Source organism: Canariomyces notabilis, assembly GCF_033297395.1.
Source record: "Canariomyces notabilis strain CBS 508.74 unplaced genomic scaffold N656scaffold_2, whole genome shotgun sequence".
In the NCBI taxonomy this organism is placed as follows: Eukaryota; Fungi; Ascomycota; class Sordariomycetes; order Sordariales; family Chaetomiaceae; genus Canariomyces; species Canariomyces notabilis.
The window spans coordinates 304,021-318,711 of record NW_027041824.1 but is presented as its reverse complement, the minus strand read 5'-3'; the positions used below and the strand labels follow the sequence as shown (position 1 = coordinate 318,711).

General features: G+C 54.4%; 5 protein-coding genes across 5 annotated transcripts; 2 read left to right on the top strand and 3 right to left on the bottom strand.

Moving 5' to 3' along the window:
• Window positions 1-16: 16 nt before the first annotated feature.
• Window positions 17-3,019, bottom strand: N656DRAFT_223429 (uncharacterized protein). The gene is made up of 4 exons (XM_064808933.1): window positions 2,557-3,019; window positions 2,351-2,491; window positions 1,872-2,266; window positions 17-1,800 (listed from the first exon to the last, which is right to left on the bottom strand). The coding sequence occupies exons 1-4, from the start codon at window positions 2,891-2,893 to the stop codon at window positions 193-195; spliced, it is 2,481 nt and encodes an 826-aa protein (XP_064673655.1). The 5' UTR covers window positions 2,894-3,019; the 3' UTR covers window positions 17-192.
• Window positions 3,020-3,691: 672 nt separating this feature from the next.
• Window positions 3,692-5,107, bottom strand: N656DRAFT_700864 (kinase-like protein; the record flags this gene model as incomplete). The annotated part of the gene is made up of 1 exon (XM_064810900.1): window positions 3,692-5,107. A coding segment is annotated over one exon (1,416 nt), but the record flags the coding sequence as incomplete, so codon positions are not given.
• Window positions 5,108-7,843: 2,736 nt separating this feature from the next.
• Window positions 7,844-9,264, top strand: N656DRAFT_765107 (carbohydrate esterase family 15 protein; the record flags this gene model as incomplete). Its single annotated transcript, XM_064813375.1, has 3 exons — window positions 7,844-8,468; window positions 8,540-9,053; window positions 9,129-9,264. 3 exons carry the CDS (start codon window positions 7,844-7,846, stop codon window positions 9,262-9,264), a joined length of 1,275 nt encoding a protein of 424 aa, XP_064673653.1.
• A 465-nt stretch (window positions 9,265-9,729) lies between these two features.
• Window positions 9,730-11,633, top strand: N656DRAFT_723115 (Zinc/iron permease). The gene is made up of 4 exons (XM_064812514.1): window positions 9,730-9,911; window positions 10,006-10,167; window positions 10,236-11,054; window positions 11,121-11,633. The coding sequence occupies exons 1-4, from the start codon at window positions 9,884-9,886 to the stop codon at window positions 11,477-11,479; spliced, it is 1,368 nt and encodes a 455-aa protein (XP_064673652.1). The 5' UTR covers window positions 9,730-9,883; the 3' UTR covers window positions 11,480-11,633.
• Window positions 11,634-11,694: 61 nt separating this feature from the next.
• Window positions 11,695-12,495, bottom strand: N656DRAFT_825997 (iron reductase domain protein; the record flags this gene model as incomplete). The annotated part of the gene is made up of 2 exons (XM_064818465.1): window positions 11,695-12,067; window positions 12,137-12,495. The coding sequence occupies 2 exons, from the start codon at window positions 12,493-12,495 to the stop codon at window positions 11,764-11,766; spliced, it is 663 nt and encodes a 220-aa protein (XP_064673651.1). The 3' UTR covers window positions 11,695-11,763.
• Window positions 12,496-14,691: the final 2,196 nt, after the last annotated feature.

Below are 14,691 nucleotides of genomic sequence, written 5' to 3'. Positions count from 1 at the left end.
TTAGTACTGACGGTGTTCTTTGCACCTGTGGCAGATACTGATTTGCTCTTTGTCATGTGAGCGCCTGTCTCTGCAGAATTATGGGCTGAGAGGCAAACCCGACGGAGTTGGGTACAAATGGAATGCAATCTAGCATTTGATCAATCGAAGCATTGTCGTTTCTTAGCATTCGTACGTCCTGAGTCATCTGGATCAGCCCAAGCTCCTGAAGAACTCGTCAACTTCTTGACTCGCCCTGTTCACCACTGGAGATTGCTCCATTGGTCGCGTTGCCCCGGGTTCCAAGCGGCTTGCTAAATGGCCCAGCCGCTTCCGTCGTCTCTCACGCTTTTGCTGCGATTCCACTTCCCGTTTGAGATCCTTTCTCAGCTCTTTTTTTAGGTTCCTGACTTCCTCAAACAACGCGGAAGCCTCTTCCTCTTGACCTCTTTCCTTTAAGGTGAACGCTAGATTTGTCATGGCAACCAAGGTGTCGGGATGTCTCGGCCCCAGCACGCGCTTTCTGGTCTCTAGAACAAATTTCTCGTGTTTCTCTGCGCCCTGGGTCTCCCCCCTTGCCTTCAGAATTAGGGCCACGTTCCCCCTACTCGCTAGGGTGTCGGGGTGGTCCGGGCCTAATGTCTCTGTCCGCTTCTCAAGAACGCCCAATTCTAGGCTTTCGGTGAAATCCCACCGTCGCTGATCGATGTATATCGAGGCGAGGACAGCCTCGGCATCTATGCAGACTGGGTGATCCCTCATCAGGTCAGGGGACTGCATTACGCTCTCGAGAAGCGTCTCGCCCCTTTTCTGTCGTCGCTGTCGCCTTTGTTCTGACCGCAGTTTCCGCTCGTTTTGGTCTCCAGCACAGCCAAGAACCCCCGGGGTAAACTCTCTACAGCTTTGCACGCAGCCGTAGATGGATGCGAGAACCGTAGCGCTCTGCAACGTCAGGTGGTGGCTCGGCCCTAAAACCTCCCGTCTCACTTCAAGCACCTTCTCTTCAAGCTGTTCTGCCGCTTTCCATTTGTTCCGTTTCATGTGCGTCATGGCAAGACTCTCCATCACAGCCAAGGTCTGCAAGTGTTCCTCGCCGACAGTCTGAAGAAGTTGGGGAAGAGCCTCTGTTCCTATACGCTCAGCCGCTGCCCAGTTTCCGCCCAACCGGTGGGAATCGACCATGTCGCCTCGGCTCTGGAGCATTCTGACCGTATTCTCCTTGATGGCCTTGGTGGCTATGTAGTCCCAGGCTTTTCGTTCTTCGAAGCCGCGCGGATTCCAAGTCGAGGGGAAATCGGGTAGAGCGTCCCGTTTCTGCGCTATTGCTGATGCAACATCAGAATATAAAGCGCCTGCCTCGGTGAAGTCTCCATTTTGCAGGAGAATTCCCGCAAGTCGCTGCTTCAGTTGGATGACTGCTGGGCTGCTGCTCCCCAAAGCGCCCTCTAAATCTCCAATCTCGTCGTTATAAGCGTCCCGCACTCGGGTGACATCTTCCTTTCCAGCAACGTCTAGGATATACCGCTGGATGTATCCTTCGTCAGAAAGTTCGGCGAAGCGTCCTTGATACTCCACGACGACCCTCCCGTGGCGCAGCCGATCGATATCCGTCTCCAACTGAAAGATGGGCTTCGGGCTGCTTATGACCAGTTCCAGGGCCCTTGCAGTGTCTCTTCTAGTCCCAAATCCAATAGCTTTGCAGAGTGCCAACTCATAGGCATCGTCTAGATTTCCGCGCGTAACACTCTCATCCAGTGTCTCTACCAGCTGGCGCCGCAACCGATAATCCGCTTGGATGAGCTGCGGAAGGGACTTCGAGATCTAAATGATCGTTAAAGCTGAGCCGAGACGGACAGTAGAACATATGGAAGAGAGTTTGGTTGCTTACTTACCTTGAAAGCACCAACACGTCCACCGTCGCCATCTACAGCATGGTTACGGGTGACGGTACTCATCCACGAGTCCATGTCTGTGGGTCGCTCAGCATCCCCGCCAGGATCGAGCATTCCCCAAAGACCCAGAGGTCGCTCCTTTTTATCTCTGGCTAGTGTGAGGAACCAAAAGCGCCGTAGGCGTGATATGTCATCGCTCCCAAGTGCACCCGTCCAGGGAGATTTGCTCAGGCAGCGGTCTGCGAAAGCACCCAACTCATCCTCAATCTTCAGCTTACAGAGTCCCTTCTCGTCGTTCCTGAGAAGGTCTCGGTAACTGTTGTTGTATGTCCGCGCATGGTCTTCCCAGTAGAGACATAAATCGTCTCTCAAGAACAGCCAGAGACAAACGAGACCTAGAGAGAAGACGTCGGCTCGCTTGGCGTCCAGTACAGAAATGCCACGCCGGCTGTATTCGGGAGCATCCCAAGGCGGCGTACATGGCAGTACCACAGTCTCTAACTTTATCCCAACCGCCCCCACATGGGAAAAGCAGAAGTCTATGACTTTGGCTACAAAGCCTCCTTCCGGGTGGGGAAATATGAGAATATTGTCAGGTTTGAGATCGCCGTGAATAATGTCTAGGTTCATGTTAAGCCGGCTTTCAGTCTTTGGCCATTGCCTTCGACGCTGAGGAAAGACTTACCGCATCCATGCATGGTAGCCACCGCGAGGAGCAGATCCCGACATAGACTGAGCTTAGCTCTACCCGATAACTTGGTGCCGATCTCTGAGTTCATAAATTGACGAAGATTACCAAACGGCGCCTTTTCGAACACCAAGACTGGCCACAGAACCCCATCCGCGTGCTTCGCCTCGAAACATATCCCTAGGAGGTCTAGAATGGAGTTGCAGCGTCGGACCCAGGGCTCCCTCAGGACCCGAATCTCGTTTGCGAAGGATCGAAAGGCATCTTGGAGCAGCATCCTCTCACCGCTTCCACCTGTCTCGACCGGCTTGTACCTCTTGAACGCTAGACTCATGTTAAGATGGACGGAGGATTGATTGACGAGGGCCGAGGCTCCAGCGCCCAGCCCGCTTAGCTGGGGTTGCCATGTGATGGGGAGTATGTCGACATTGACATTTTGCGCAAGAGCAAGGAACGTGGCGAGATCAGTGTACTGGGCTGAGGCGATGGAGGCACTAACGACTGAATGCGTAGGCAAGAGAGGGGCCTCGTCGCCTCTCACTACCGGCTCGTCGTGTTCAGCTATCGCTACCTTGCTCTCTGTTCGTTAGGTACCGAGTATACCTACATTAGAGTCTGGGTCATGCCAGGGAGAGGTTGGAAATCTGGTTGACGGAGCGGGCAGACTTACTTCCAGTTGAGCCGGGTTGTTTGCTGAATCTAGTGCCGCCATTAGTGGCCGTTTTCTGATGTTGTGCCCTAGAACATTGGCCCAATAGTAAGCGTTATACCCCTGATTGTCTCGCGCGTGGACGTCTGCTTCATGTTGTAGCAACGCCTCAATGGCCCTTCGGTAATCGTCCTCCACCCCGAGTCTCTTTCCCCTAGCTGCGAAATGCAGTGGAGTCCAGTCTCTCACGTCACTTGCTTTGGCATTGGCCCCGTTACCGAGGAGTAGCCGCACTAGCTCATCGGAGCCGAATGCTGCACTGAAATGAAGCGCTGTTTGCCCCTTTCTGTCCCCCAAGTCCACCGGGTACGTTCCTGTTTGCAGCAGCCTTTCTGCTATGGAGACATGTCCTCTTTTGGCCGCGAGGTGAAGCGCTGTCTGGTTGTTGATATCAGCCGCGGTAGCGTCTGCATCTGCCTGTAGCAGCATATCGACGATCTCCCCGTAACCGCCGCCAGCCGCGTAGTGAAGCGCCCTCCGGCCCTCGACATCCGCGAGATTGACCTCGGCTTTATAGCGTGTTAGGAGTGTCTGAACTATCTCTCTGCATCCATTTCCTGCAGCACAATGTAGGGCAGTCTGGCTGCTGTAGTCGCAGAGATTGACATCGACACGGGACTCGAGCAGAAACTCCACGATATCCAGATGGTTTCGCGCCGCGGCTAGGTGGATTGCTCCTATTTCCGCTAGGTCCACGCGGTCACTAAGACGTCGCACGTCAGATAGTGAACCACGTTTGCAAGCTTCAATCAGCTTGGGTCGCGCGTCCGAGTCCCCAGTCATTGAAACGGCCCAATCGGCTGAAGTACAGCGGCAGGCCAACCCTGTTGAAGGCATGTTCCGAAGCCTGTGGACTATCTGGGAAGCCTGAGGCCGTTTATCGCGATCCTCCTGTAACATCTCGTGACACAGATGGATAATGGACAGACGCCACTCAGGTAAGTTGCCTCCTGTCTGATCCGTGGCACCAGTAGCGTTTGTCTCCAACTTCCGTATCCATCCATGCACATTGTCGAGCCGGAAGGCATACGAGTATGCCCCGTCACCAAGACCAGGCACTCTCAAATCTTTCCGGAGTTCGGCCCTCCGGCCAGAATACGAATGCGCAACGAGCATCTCCAGGAAAACAGCTCCTAGCGAGAAGATGTCGGCGGAACGACCGCGGCTGCTTCCGTCCTCTACCTCAGGGGCACAATAGGGTACGGACCTCGCGCGGGCAAACTCGGGCATCGTCGTCGAGAGCGTCTTCACGATTCCCATTTGCGATATGCCGAAGTCGGACAGGAGGACCTCCCCGTTCTTAATCAGAATGTTTGCGGGCTTGATGTCCCTATGGCGGATGCCGCGGTCGTGGATGTCGTCGACGACGCTGGCGAGGCATGTGAACCACTGGCGTATGCGGTCGAGGTGATGCTGTTCAAGAGTTGCAGCGGAAAGAAACGTCTCCAAGTCGTGTTCTGCGCGCTCCATCACGGCCACCAGGCACGGATTGTTCCCACCCACGGCATACGCCTCGATTAGTTTGACGACATGGTGGCACTGCTGGGCGTGGCGCAGAATTTGCACCTCCTTTAAAAATGCTTGCTTGGCCGCGTCGAGTAACTCGAGTTCCGCGGCGGCGGGGAGTTTGATAGTCTTCCGAGCGAACGGGTAGACATCCACGTCGCGTTTGTTTCTCCTGCTAGTGACATGGAGCTTCTCGGCAACTTTCTTGAGTGGCTTCACTGGATGGCGGACCTTGTCTATTGTGGCTAGGGTCTGCGCGATCTCTCCGCCTGATTCGTAGCGAGTCTTGTTCTCATCTGGATCATATTCTTCGAGCTTTACCGGGGCTTCCATGTCCCTACTAGGTGGCTGGATATGTAGGTGATGTACGTTTCAACAGGATGATCAACGATAGACTCTCTGCGCTTGTGAGGCGTGCATTGTCATTGTGGAAAATGGCGTAGGAGAGCCACAGGCACTCCTGAGAACGAGTGGCCATTCTCAACCACTCCCGACCCTTTCCCAACTGCCTTACCAACTGCCAGCCGCAAGTTCTGTCGGCTCTTGTCTGTTCTGTGTGTCGGAGCGGTCTGCTAAGAAAACGTGTGTTAGCATTGTTGGCTACCTTTAAGGTAATTGGAGGGTGGTGTCGGGTGGGAGTGCATCAGCGCATTCTGCGGGCACTAATAGGAGCTGCTTATCGCTTTATGCAACGCAATCAATGAAGAGGCTTACCGCAGTTGCCCGAGTCCGCTAAAACGATAGTGGTCCCACAATAAAACGATTTTGGTCGATTGTACCTCCGTACATAGGTACAGTACATACAGTACCGAGAGTACCTAAGGTACTTCGTACGGATTCTCCGTAAGCCTTGCCCACACTGGAAGAGCGAATATCACAGTCATACTTGCAAGCTCTACCCGTCGAGAGTCAAGATTGGCCATAGTTAGCTCGAATAACCATACCTAGTTTCGCGCTTGTAGAGCCTACAGAAATCCATCTTCATTTAAAAGTACGAATTGGTACCTGGATGTTGGATTTGGTGTCGGGTGAGTCCATGACTTGGCGAAGAAATTCGGCCCGGGTGCCAAGACCCTATTTATTGGCCAAACGCCCCAAGCTACACTCGTTTTATCGCGAGATCAGCGTCGTTTTAGTGGACTCGCAGTTGCAGAATCGGTTGGGCGTTTTTGGACTCTGGGCGATCAGGGAGCCTTGCAATATGAAAATAAACTCGACGTGAGCTCATTGACTCGGTCCACTTGTTTCGATAGGAAATGTGTTATGTCAACCTGCGTGCGATATTTTCGAGCTTGCTGGGCATCACAGTCTCAAACGGAAGGCGCCACGAGGACTCGGGAGGGTATCCGGATATGCATGAGGCGACAAACTAGCTCGATGAATACATTATCCTTACATGCAGGCTGATGAATGTCGGGTGCAAAACTACGTACTTCTGGGCAAGGGGGTATTCGCACTTCGGAAGTTCGGAGTTCCCAACTTCTCTTTACCGCTCTGTTTTGAGCTCTCATGTTCTCCAGTTTCCCCTAACTGAACATAGCAGGAAAGCTCGCAATGAGCGAGACGATGACACTTGAGCTACCGAATTCTTTATATTTTATCTATTCTTGAAATTGAAAACAGAGCAAATGCCAAGAGATGAACTGCACCCCGTGCGAAGGGCAGCTTTCCTGCTCAGATTCACCGCTGTCCGTCACGAGCAATGTGATAGCAATCCTGACTTTTGTCTACGCTTTAGGCCTTGGGATACCGCTGCTCGCGATACAGCTAAGAGGCTCCTCAGCGGAAATCAAGCGCTTTGGCAAAACTGTCGCATTTCTCAAGCCACGGATCGAACAACTTCGGCAGACGTTCCAGCCTGACTATAATGTCACGGCAGAGGCAGCTCGAAGCATTAGGATTGCTGATTTAAGATGGCGGCGAGCCAACATTGACGACGGCGAACATGAACGGCACCGAAACTTTAACGTCAGACTGGCAACCCTAATATCTGATTTTGAACCTCTGCTCAAGTCAACGGATTACTTGTGGTCACAAGCCGAGCAGCAGACCTTCAAGGTGGACTTTGGGAGACGGGTCTGGTGGTTGTGGCACCAAGCCGATGTCAAGACCAGGTTGGCTGAGGTGGAATCTCGCTTCACCGAAATATTATCTTACGCGGAGAAAAAGTCAGTTAGCGTGTGATTCATCTTCCTTCGTCCCTGATTCGTAAGGTCCATGACTGACACGGGCAGCGCATAGTCGGAACTATTGCGAACCATGTGGGACGGTATGGACCTACAGGGGCCATAGCCACGAAACACAGCTTGAGAACTATAACTACTTGAGAGAAAACCAACGCCCTCCGCCTACTCCCTCTATCCCACCTCTATGATCAAGGATTTGTGATTCATGAGAAGTCTGGGAAGGCGATGGCTATTGCCCCTCTCGCCCTGTGGGTGCCGTGGCGGAGAATCAGGCATGCGAACAAGGCGAGAGTCAACTGGGTGCTGCCAGCAACTTGGTGCTGTGCTCAACAAGAGAGCTCTGAAGGCATCTTGCGATCGGCATGCACCTCGTCTCAGCTCACGGGTACATGTTGTGCCATTGATAGCAGTCTGGGAACTAATACAGTATATAGAGCTGCTCACTCCGTTTGTAGGTAGTGCGTGATGTAGTAAGTGATGGGCTATGATTTTTGGTACAGCGGGAGTCGAGAGAGACATTGGAGTGTGGAAACCAGAATGCATTTCCTTGAGTTAACTGGAGACCCAGGAGCGAGTGAAGTATCATCCGAGATGGCTTCCAGCTGGTGTTATGTAATCCGGTCATCGACGGCGGATCAATATGGCTAATAAGGGGCGGTGGTGCTACTCCAATCAACCTGCAATTGCCTAAGCAGACTCGGGTGACAGGATGCCGACTTTGGGGTCACGTTGTCATTCGGACGGATATCTGACTTGCGAAAGACGGTTCAAGGTACTAAGGGAATTTTCCGGACATGGTATATCGTGCCAGTCCTCCCCGACCACTGAGACGAGTCGGAGTTTCGTGAGAGCTCCGGAGGGAGAACGTCTGCATGATATCACGATGCGCATCGCCTCATACGGCCTTCTTGCGGCTGCGGTCGGGAGCGCTGCAGCCCTGCCATTGGAGTCACGGCAGGCCAGCGGCAATGGCACAATCCAGTGTGCTCCGATCCCCTCTCCGCCCCCAACATGGCAACAGCTTCCTCAGCAGTCGTCGCTCCCCGACCCGTTCTTACCGCTCCGGTACACGACGACAGACAATGCGGGCGGCTCGTCGACGTTTGCCAGGGACGTGATGACGGGCAAGGGCAAGAACAGGGTGCAGACGCGCGAGGAGTGGTACCAGTGCCGCCAGCCCGAGATTGTGCGTATGCTGCAGGAGTATCAGTACGGCTACTACCCGGATCACAGCCAGGAGAAAGTGGAGGCCACGCGCAGCGGCAACACGCTCAACATCGCCGTGACGGCCGGCGGCAAGACGGGCAGGTTCAGAGCCACCATCACGCTGCCCTCGGGTGCGTCGGCAGCCAAACCGGCACCGGTGGTGATCAACATTGGCGGTATGCAGAACCAGCCGTACCTTGGCGCGGGCATTGCCATCGCGCAGTTTGACTATACCTCGGTGGCGCCCGACAGCAACTCGAAGAGCGGGGCTTTCTGGAGTATCTATAACGGTCAGGACATCGGTAAGTACCGAACCATGTTTTCCAGTGGTTTTGGCTGGGTATAATAGACTAACTATCATCGCCAACCGCAGGCGTCCTAACGGCCTGGGCCTGGGGTTTCCACCGCACGCTGGACGCAATCAACATGACGGTGCCCGAGATCGACTCCAACCGTGTCGGTGTCACTGGCTGTTCACGGCTGGGCAAGGCGGCGCTCGCCGCAGGACTCTTTGACTCCCGGATCACGCTGACGATGCCCATGTCGTCTGGAGTGCAAGGGCTGGGGCCGTACCGCTACTACACCATGAGCGGGCAGGGCGAGAACCTCGAGAACAGCAAGTCCGGCGCCGGATGGTGGAGCAACAGCAAGCTGGGCACGTTCGTCAACCACGCCGAGAACCTCCCCTACGACGCGCACACCATTGCTGCTGCTATCGCACCGCGCGCGCTGGTTATTGACCAGGGCACGGGGGACCAGTTTGTTAATAGTAAGGGCACGGCCACGGTCATCTACCCTGCTGCGAAGCTGGTGTATGACTGGCTGGGAGCGGGGGATAGGATTGCTATAAGCGTGCGCAGCGGGGGACATTGCGATATGAGCGGCTTGTAAGTGGATTGACCCGAATGCGGAATGCGGGACAGCTCGAGACCCGGCTGACAGCATGGTATTTTTCACTGCAGCACGTCCATCTTGCCGTATGTGCAAAAGATCTTCTTTGGGACGCCGACAACCAAGGACTACAATAGTCTAGGCACGTATGGGTCGCCGGTGACGACTGCGTTTCCTTGGGGGACAGCGGTGCCCAAGGCGACATGATCATGGTCAGTTGCGTGGGTAAGGGTGTCTGAACTTCCGAAGGTCTAGTAAGTAGGGGCAGAAGTAAGCGGGACAAGGGGAGGGAGAGAATAAGAGCTAGATTTCGTTGGCCAAACCTTGCATGGATGGGAATGCCAAGAGAACACTGAAGGTCATGCTTCAGCTAGCTCCCAAGGCAAGCAAACTGCTTTTTGTTGTGGATTTGCATGTAGGAAATGGAGAGGTCAACCAGGTCGTAATTGGTAACTGTCCGCATCGCGCTCAGAGCATGTTCCTCGATCTCTGAAGTTTGAGATAAGAGTGAAGTTGAACACAGATCTCGATGCGGGAGAAACGACGTCAGGGGGGCAGCTAAAATTAGCGAGTCGGGCCCACTGCAGGCCCGAGCTGTTGGGGGTCTGTGACAGGGATTGGGGCCCAAACCCCGGGCTAAAATGATCCTCAAGGTGCATCATCCCTCGGCAACGGAAACGCTACCGCCTTCCGTTTCAAGCTCCCGTCACGACAGAAGCAATCGAGGCGCAGCTGATTTCTCAACGGGGACCTACAGTCGGATTGCTCTTCAACCTAGCGCAGCGATGCGAGATCGCAGAAAACAGCTTTACGGCACTGACTGAGAATGGAGATGCGCAATGCAAGGGCGAATGGTCAGTCGTTAACCATCTCCGGATTCAGGGGTCACTGCAGTGCAGTATGCCATCGAGAAGTGTCCAGCATCTGACAATTCTTCCGTCTACATAGAACCCCAATGGTCATCAATACCAACCGAACTCCTCCTCGCCGAGCTATCCAGACGTGGAGATGCCGACGACCGGCCAGCATGCGGCTCCGGGAAGAGAGGCTCCTACGACACGGGGTTGCACGTCTTCGCCCTGTTCCTCATCCTGTTCCTGAGCACCTTGGGTACGTAGGACACAACGCCATGCCATCCTCCTCTCTTCCGATGCTGATACTTGAGTTGCAACAACCAGCATGCGGCTTCCCCCTATTCTCGCAACGCTTGACCAAAGGCAGCAGCCGAACCCAGCGCAACATCATCTTCCTCTGCCAGCACTTCGGCACCGGCGTGTTGATGGCCACGGCCTTTGTCCACCTCCTCCCGACCGCATTCACCTCCCTCACCGACCCCTGCCTGCCACACGCGTTCAGCAAGGGATACCGGCCGCTCGCGGGCCTGATCGCCATGGTCTCGGCGCTGGTGGTTGTGGCCCTCGAGTCGTACCTCACCACGCGCGGTGCGAGTCATTCGCATTCGCACCATGTCTGGGAGGAGGGGGACGAGGATGATGATAGCGCGGGGGATAGCGACGGGGATAGTATTAGCCGTGGGCGCGCCGCTCGACGTGGTGGACGGCCGGCAAGTGTTGCGCTGGATGATTTGGAAGCGACCCAGCGCCTCGTGGCGAATGCGTCGCCGCTTCCGGCGTCAACGCCGACGTTTCCGCCCGCCGAGGAATCCTTGCTTAAGAACCATCAACAAGGCGAAGCGCGGGAAGGGGAGGAGGGCAAAGAGTCGTTGGACCTCGAGCTCAGTTTCGAAGAGTTGCGCCCGGCGGCGGCGGCGGCGGCGGCGGGCGGTGATTGCTGCGCGCAAACGCACCGAAAGCGCCAACCAGGTCAGCGAGAGTTCCCCCACGCGCCGCCCAACGCGGAGGAGCAGAAACGGCTGCTCCTGCAGTGTGTGCTTCTGGAGGCCGGCATCCTCTTTCACAGCGTCTTTATCGGCATGGCGCTCTCGGTGGCTACCGGGCCGACGTTTGCCGTGTTTCTGATCGCCATTTCTTTCCACCGTAAGCATCACTCGGCACAGCCTCAGCCTACACGAAATACCTGGGTAGCTAACAAACGTCAAATAGAATCCTTCGAAGGCCTCGCCCTCGGCACCCGCATCGCCGCGCTGCATTTCCCACGGTCTTCACCCCGTCCCTGGCTCATGGTGCTCGCTTTTGGAGCCACGACGCCCATTGGCCAGGCGATTGGGTTGTTTGTGCACAGGTTCTACGACCCCATGAGCCAGACGGGCTTGCTCATGGTTGGGTTCATGAATGCTATCTCGAGCGGGCTGCTGCTGTTTGCCGGGCTGGTGCAGCTGCTGGCGGAGGACTTTTTGAGTCAGAAGAGCTACAAGACGCTCAAGGGCCGGAGGCGGGTCAATGCCTTTCTGGCGGTGGCCGGAGGGGCGGGGTTGATGTCTGCTGTTGGTGCGTTTGCTTGAGATGCACTGTTTGGGTATCATAAGACTGGTCGCTCCAGGGCGTTATGGGCTTGGGTTTTGTTTTGGCGTTATCTGGGACCATTATTGGTATGTTCGAGCATAAGGAGCTGGTTTTGAAGAGTATTTATTTGTTTCAATATGAGGATAATCATCCATGTTTCATTTCAGCATATCCCACTGCTACTCACACCAATGCAGGTCTCTGACAGGCTCGACTCACGATCAGCCAGCCTAATACCATATCACCCTCGGTTCCCCTTATACCTTCAGCCACCACGGTGCTCCTACCTTGCACCCCTGACGTACTGGTCAAAGGTAGCCCGGGGCACCTTGGCCTGGTCCAGCGCGCTCGAGAACATGCCCACGTTGTTGTGGTAGGCGAAGCTGCTCGCCGTGTTGGCGGGCTGTTGCACCGCCGTACGGCTGTAGGCCCACGCAAACGTGTTCACGCCTGTCGTGCTCAGCGACCCGCCGCTCCACCGGCTGCATCCGGAGCAGACTGTCTCGACGGTCCAGTGCGTGCTGTTCCGGCTTGCGGAGAGGGTGCGGTATGTGGCGGAGGGGTAGAGGGTTGGGAGGGTTCGGCCGCTGCTCTTCCATTGTTAGGGACCATTGCAAGATGTTTGACTTTGAGTTAGACTGGAGGAGAAGACGTACGTTGCCCAGCGCGAGGAGACGGTGGCGTTATTGCCGTTGGGCCAGGCAACGGTGAGCGGGTTCAGCGTCATGCCGCCGCCCCAGGAGAAGCCGGCCCAGCCGATGTCTACCGGGGCGATGATTTGAAGGAGGGTGTCGAAGGGGGGTGAGGAGCCATCGGGAATAGCGATGCGGAAGGTGGGCGTGGAGGCGCTTCTTGCGTACGAGAGGTAGCAAATGTTGGATGTTGGGTTGCAGTACCTGGTCTGGCGTTTCGCAAGGTTGGTGTTGGAATCGGGTGTGGAGGAGGCGTGTCCAACATTGTATGTCCCCAGCCAGAGGAGGAAGATGGAAATGACTTTGTGATAGAGGGATGTCATGCTGTTGATTCGGAGTCGAGTGGCCCTCGACGGCGAAGACCTACCTTGAGCTTCTACGGATGGCTTCTAGAACATGGAGATCTTGCTGATCGGGGTATAGTAGGGATGATATACAAGCAAGCATATAGTACCTACACGTGGTATTTATGATTGGTGCCGTGCTTTATATTGTACATGTTCATAGACCGACTGGAACCGGGTCTCGGTTTATACTACTGGTTTTCATCCAGCGGAAGCGATGCCGGATAAAATCTGGGCACACTTAAACGCGGAGATATCCTTGGGCTCCGAACCTTGATCAAACGCGGTCATGTGCCGCTTTTTAATGCTGGCTGCACATATGATGTTGACGGCATGGTACCTGCTAGGGTCTGCTAGGGTAGGGGGTAGTATGCTACATGTACATCCCGTTCCCCGGACCCTCGGGTAACTCAGGCTGAAGACCCTGAGCCGAGTAAGCCCGTGGACCATTAATTCTTTTAGTAGCTAGGGCTTACAATCATAACTATCTATGATCAAACTGATCATGACCATACATACCTACCTATACATTATTCCCATTACCGTACAGTCACATCGGCTGGCATCCATCATGATGCCATGTATGTTCCATGCGTCGTTGAACTTGAATAGTAGGTCATCTTCAAGCTGCCGCAAGGCATCCTCTTCAACTTTGAAACGACCCGATCCTATGACCTATATCTACCGTGTAACACTCAACGGTCCGTTAACAACACTTTGTGAGCGCTTCAGTTTGCAGCACACGTCCGTCCATTTACTCTAGAGCGTACCTTGTACAGCTTTCGAGTTGGGCTTGCTTCCGTTCCATCAATCCATGAAGACTCGGAGTGCAGGTCACTCATGCAAGGTAGCATGATGAAGGGTATCACATGGATTAGTACCCCCGCCCCGTCAGTCGTAGACCTACAAACATTCCCGATCTTATAACGAGCTGATGGTTTACGTTCACTGGCAGAGAATGAGACTTTTGGGCCCCAACTCGGTCAACAGTTTGGTTTGTGTTACTACCCAAGGACTTATATGGGTACTAGTACCCTGTAATGTGATGTTCAACATCCCTGGGCACTAGGTATGCATCCCAGGCTTACCAAGCCCATGAATTAATGAGTATAGCTGTCAGGTCAGCTCGCAGTTGTTCACCACCCTTAGGTTAACCTTTTGATCCAACAGTACCGGTATTGGATAAAGGAATCGAAGGCCCAGTGGGCCAGAACACCAGGATGGAGTCTTTCTCACACACCGGCACCCCTACAACTTGCTTGGACATGTGCGTACTAACCGCGAACGAAGCGGTCGTCAGGATCCAAGCCATGATTAGGCTGCCGCTGGGGGCGTTATCGACGACGAGCTTCAGAAACAGCTCGCAGTTCTCTCTGCAAACCTTCTGATATTCATACACCACGCTGACCAGCTGGGTGAGTGTGTCGCTCATGCCTCGGCCATACATCCGCAACTCAGAGACATCCTCGCGTCCTCCCTGCCCGCCTCAGGCTGTGAGCGTGCTGTGGCGGCCATAGCGAGGAGATTCGGGCCGGAAAAGGACGCGCTTGGCCTTGAGGCGATATATTGCCATATAGTTTTTCTTTTCAACTGCTCAGGGTTCTTGTGTTTGTATTACAGCTGTTGTCAATGTAAGTGCCTGCCCCTATGTGATGACTGAGCTCAGGCTGCATGTCCCGGTCCCGTCGTCTCATAGTCTCTTGGCTCTCTTCTTCTCAGGCTCATATGCGAGTAGCGAAACAGAGCATGGGCAGCAAAACCACATGGTAGGCCGTGAAGTCCGTGAGATCCTGTCTTCCGCACATGGTGCTTCAGAGAGGTCTTGACTTTCAGACATGTGGTTGAGAACCAAGGTGGCGAAAGACTGATGTAGTCATACAAGATGTAAGATCAGCAAAGACTTAGGTCTGAATGCCTACCAGGTAGCTAACTGAAGTCTACCTTGATCATCTTGCCGAACTGCCCGGTCCTTGCTTTTGTCTTGGCTCCAGGTATGCAGGCCTCTCAACTCTTTGCCAGTACTAGGGTGATGTCAAACAAGGGGCTAATTCAAGCGCTCTATTCCGGTAACCATCGCTCAAAGATCCCTTCGATCAAAGGACATAGTCTGTCTGTATAGGTATGTTGTTGAACTCCTATATAATATATTCAATTTGAGCAACCATAATACAAACT

Bases quoted from the DNA above. Each gene is read 5' to 3' on its own strand.
- N656DRAFT_223429 (XM_064808933.1), bottom strand. From the start codon at position 2,893: ATGAGTCTAGCGTTCAAGAGGTACAAGCCGGTCGAGACAGGTGGAAGC. The intron at 2,492-2,556 runs GTAAGTCTTTCC...ACATGAACCTAG, and splicing joins GGCTACCATGCATGGATGCG to ACATTATTCACGGCGATCTC. The intron at 2,267-2,350 runs GTACGCCGCCTT...TCTTCTCTCTAG, and splicing joins AGAGACTGTGGTACTGCCAT to GTCTCGTTTGTCTCTGGCTG.
- N656DRAFT_723115 (XM_064812514.1), top strand. From the start codon at position 9,884: ATGGAGATGCGCAATGCAAGGGCGAATG. The intron at 9,912-10,005 runs GTCAGTCGTTAA...CCGTCTACATAG, and splicing joins GCGCAATGCAAGGGCGAATG to AACCCCAATGGTCATCAATA. The intron at 10,168-10,235 runs GTACGTAGGACA...TGCAACAACCAG, and splicing joins CCTGTTCCTGAGCACCTTGG to CATGCGGCTTCCCCCTATTC.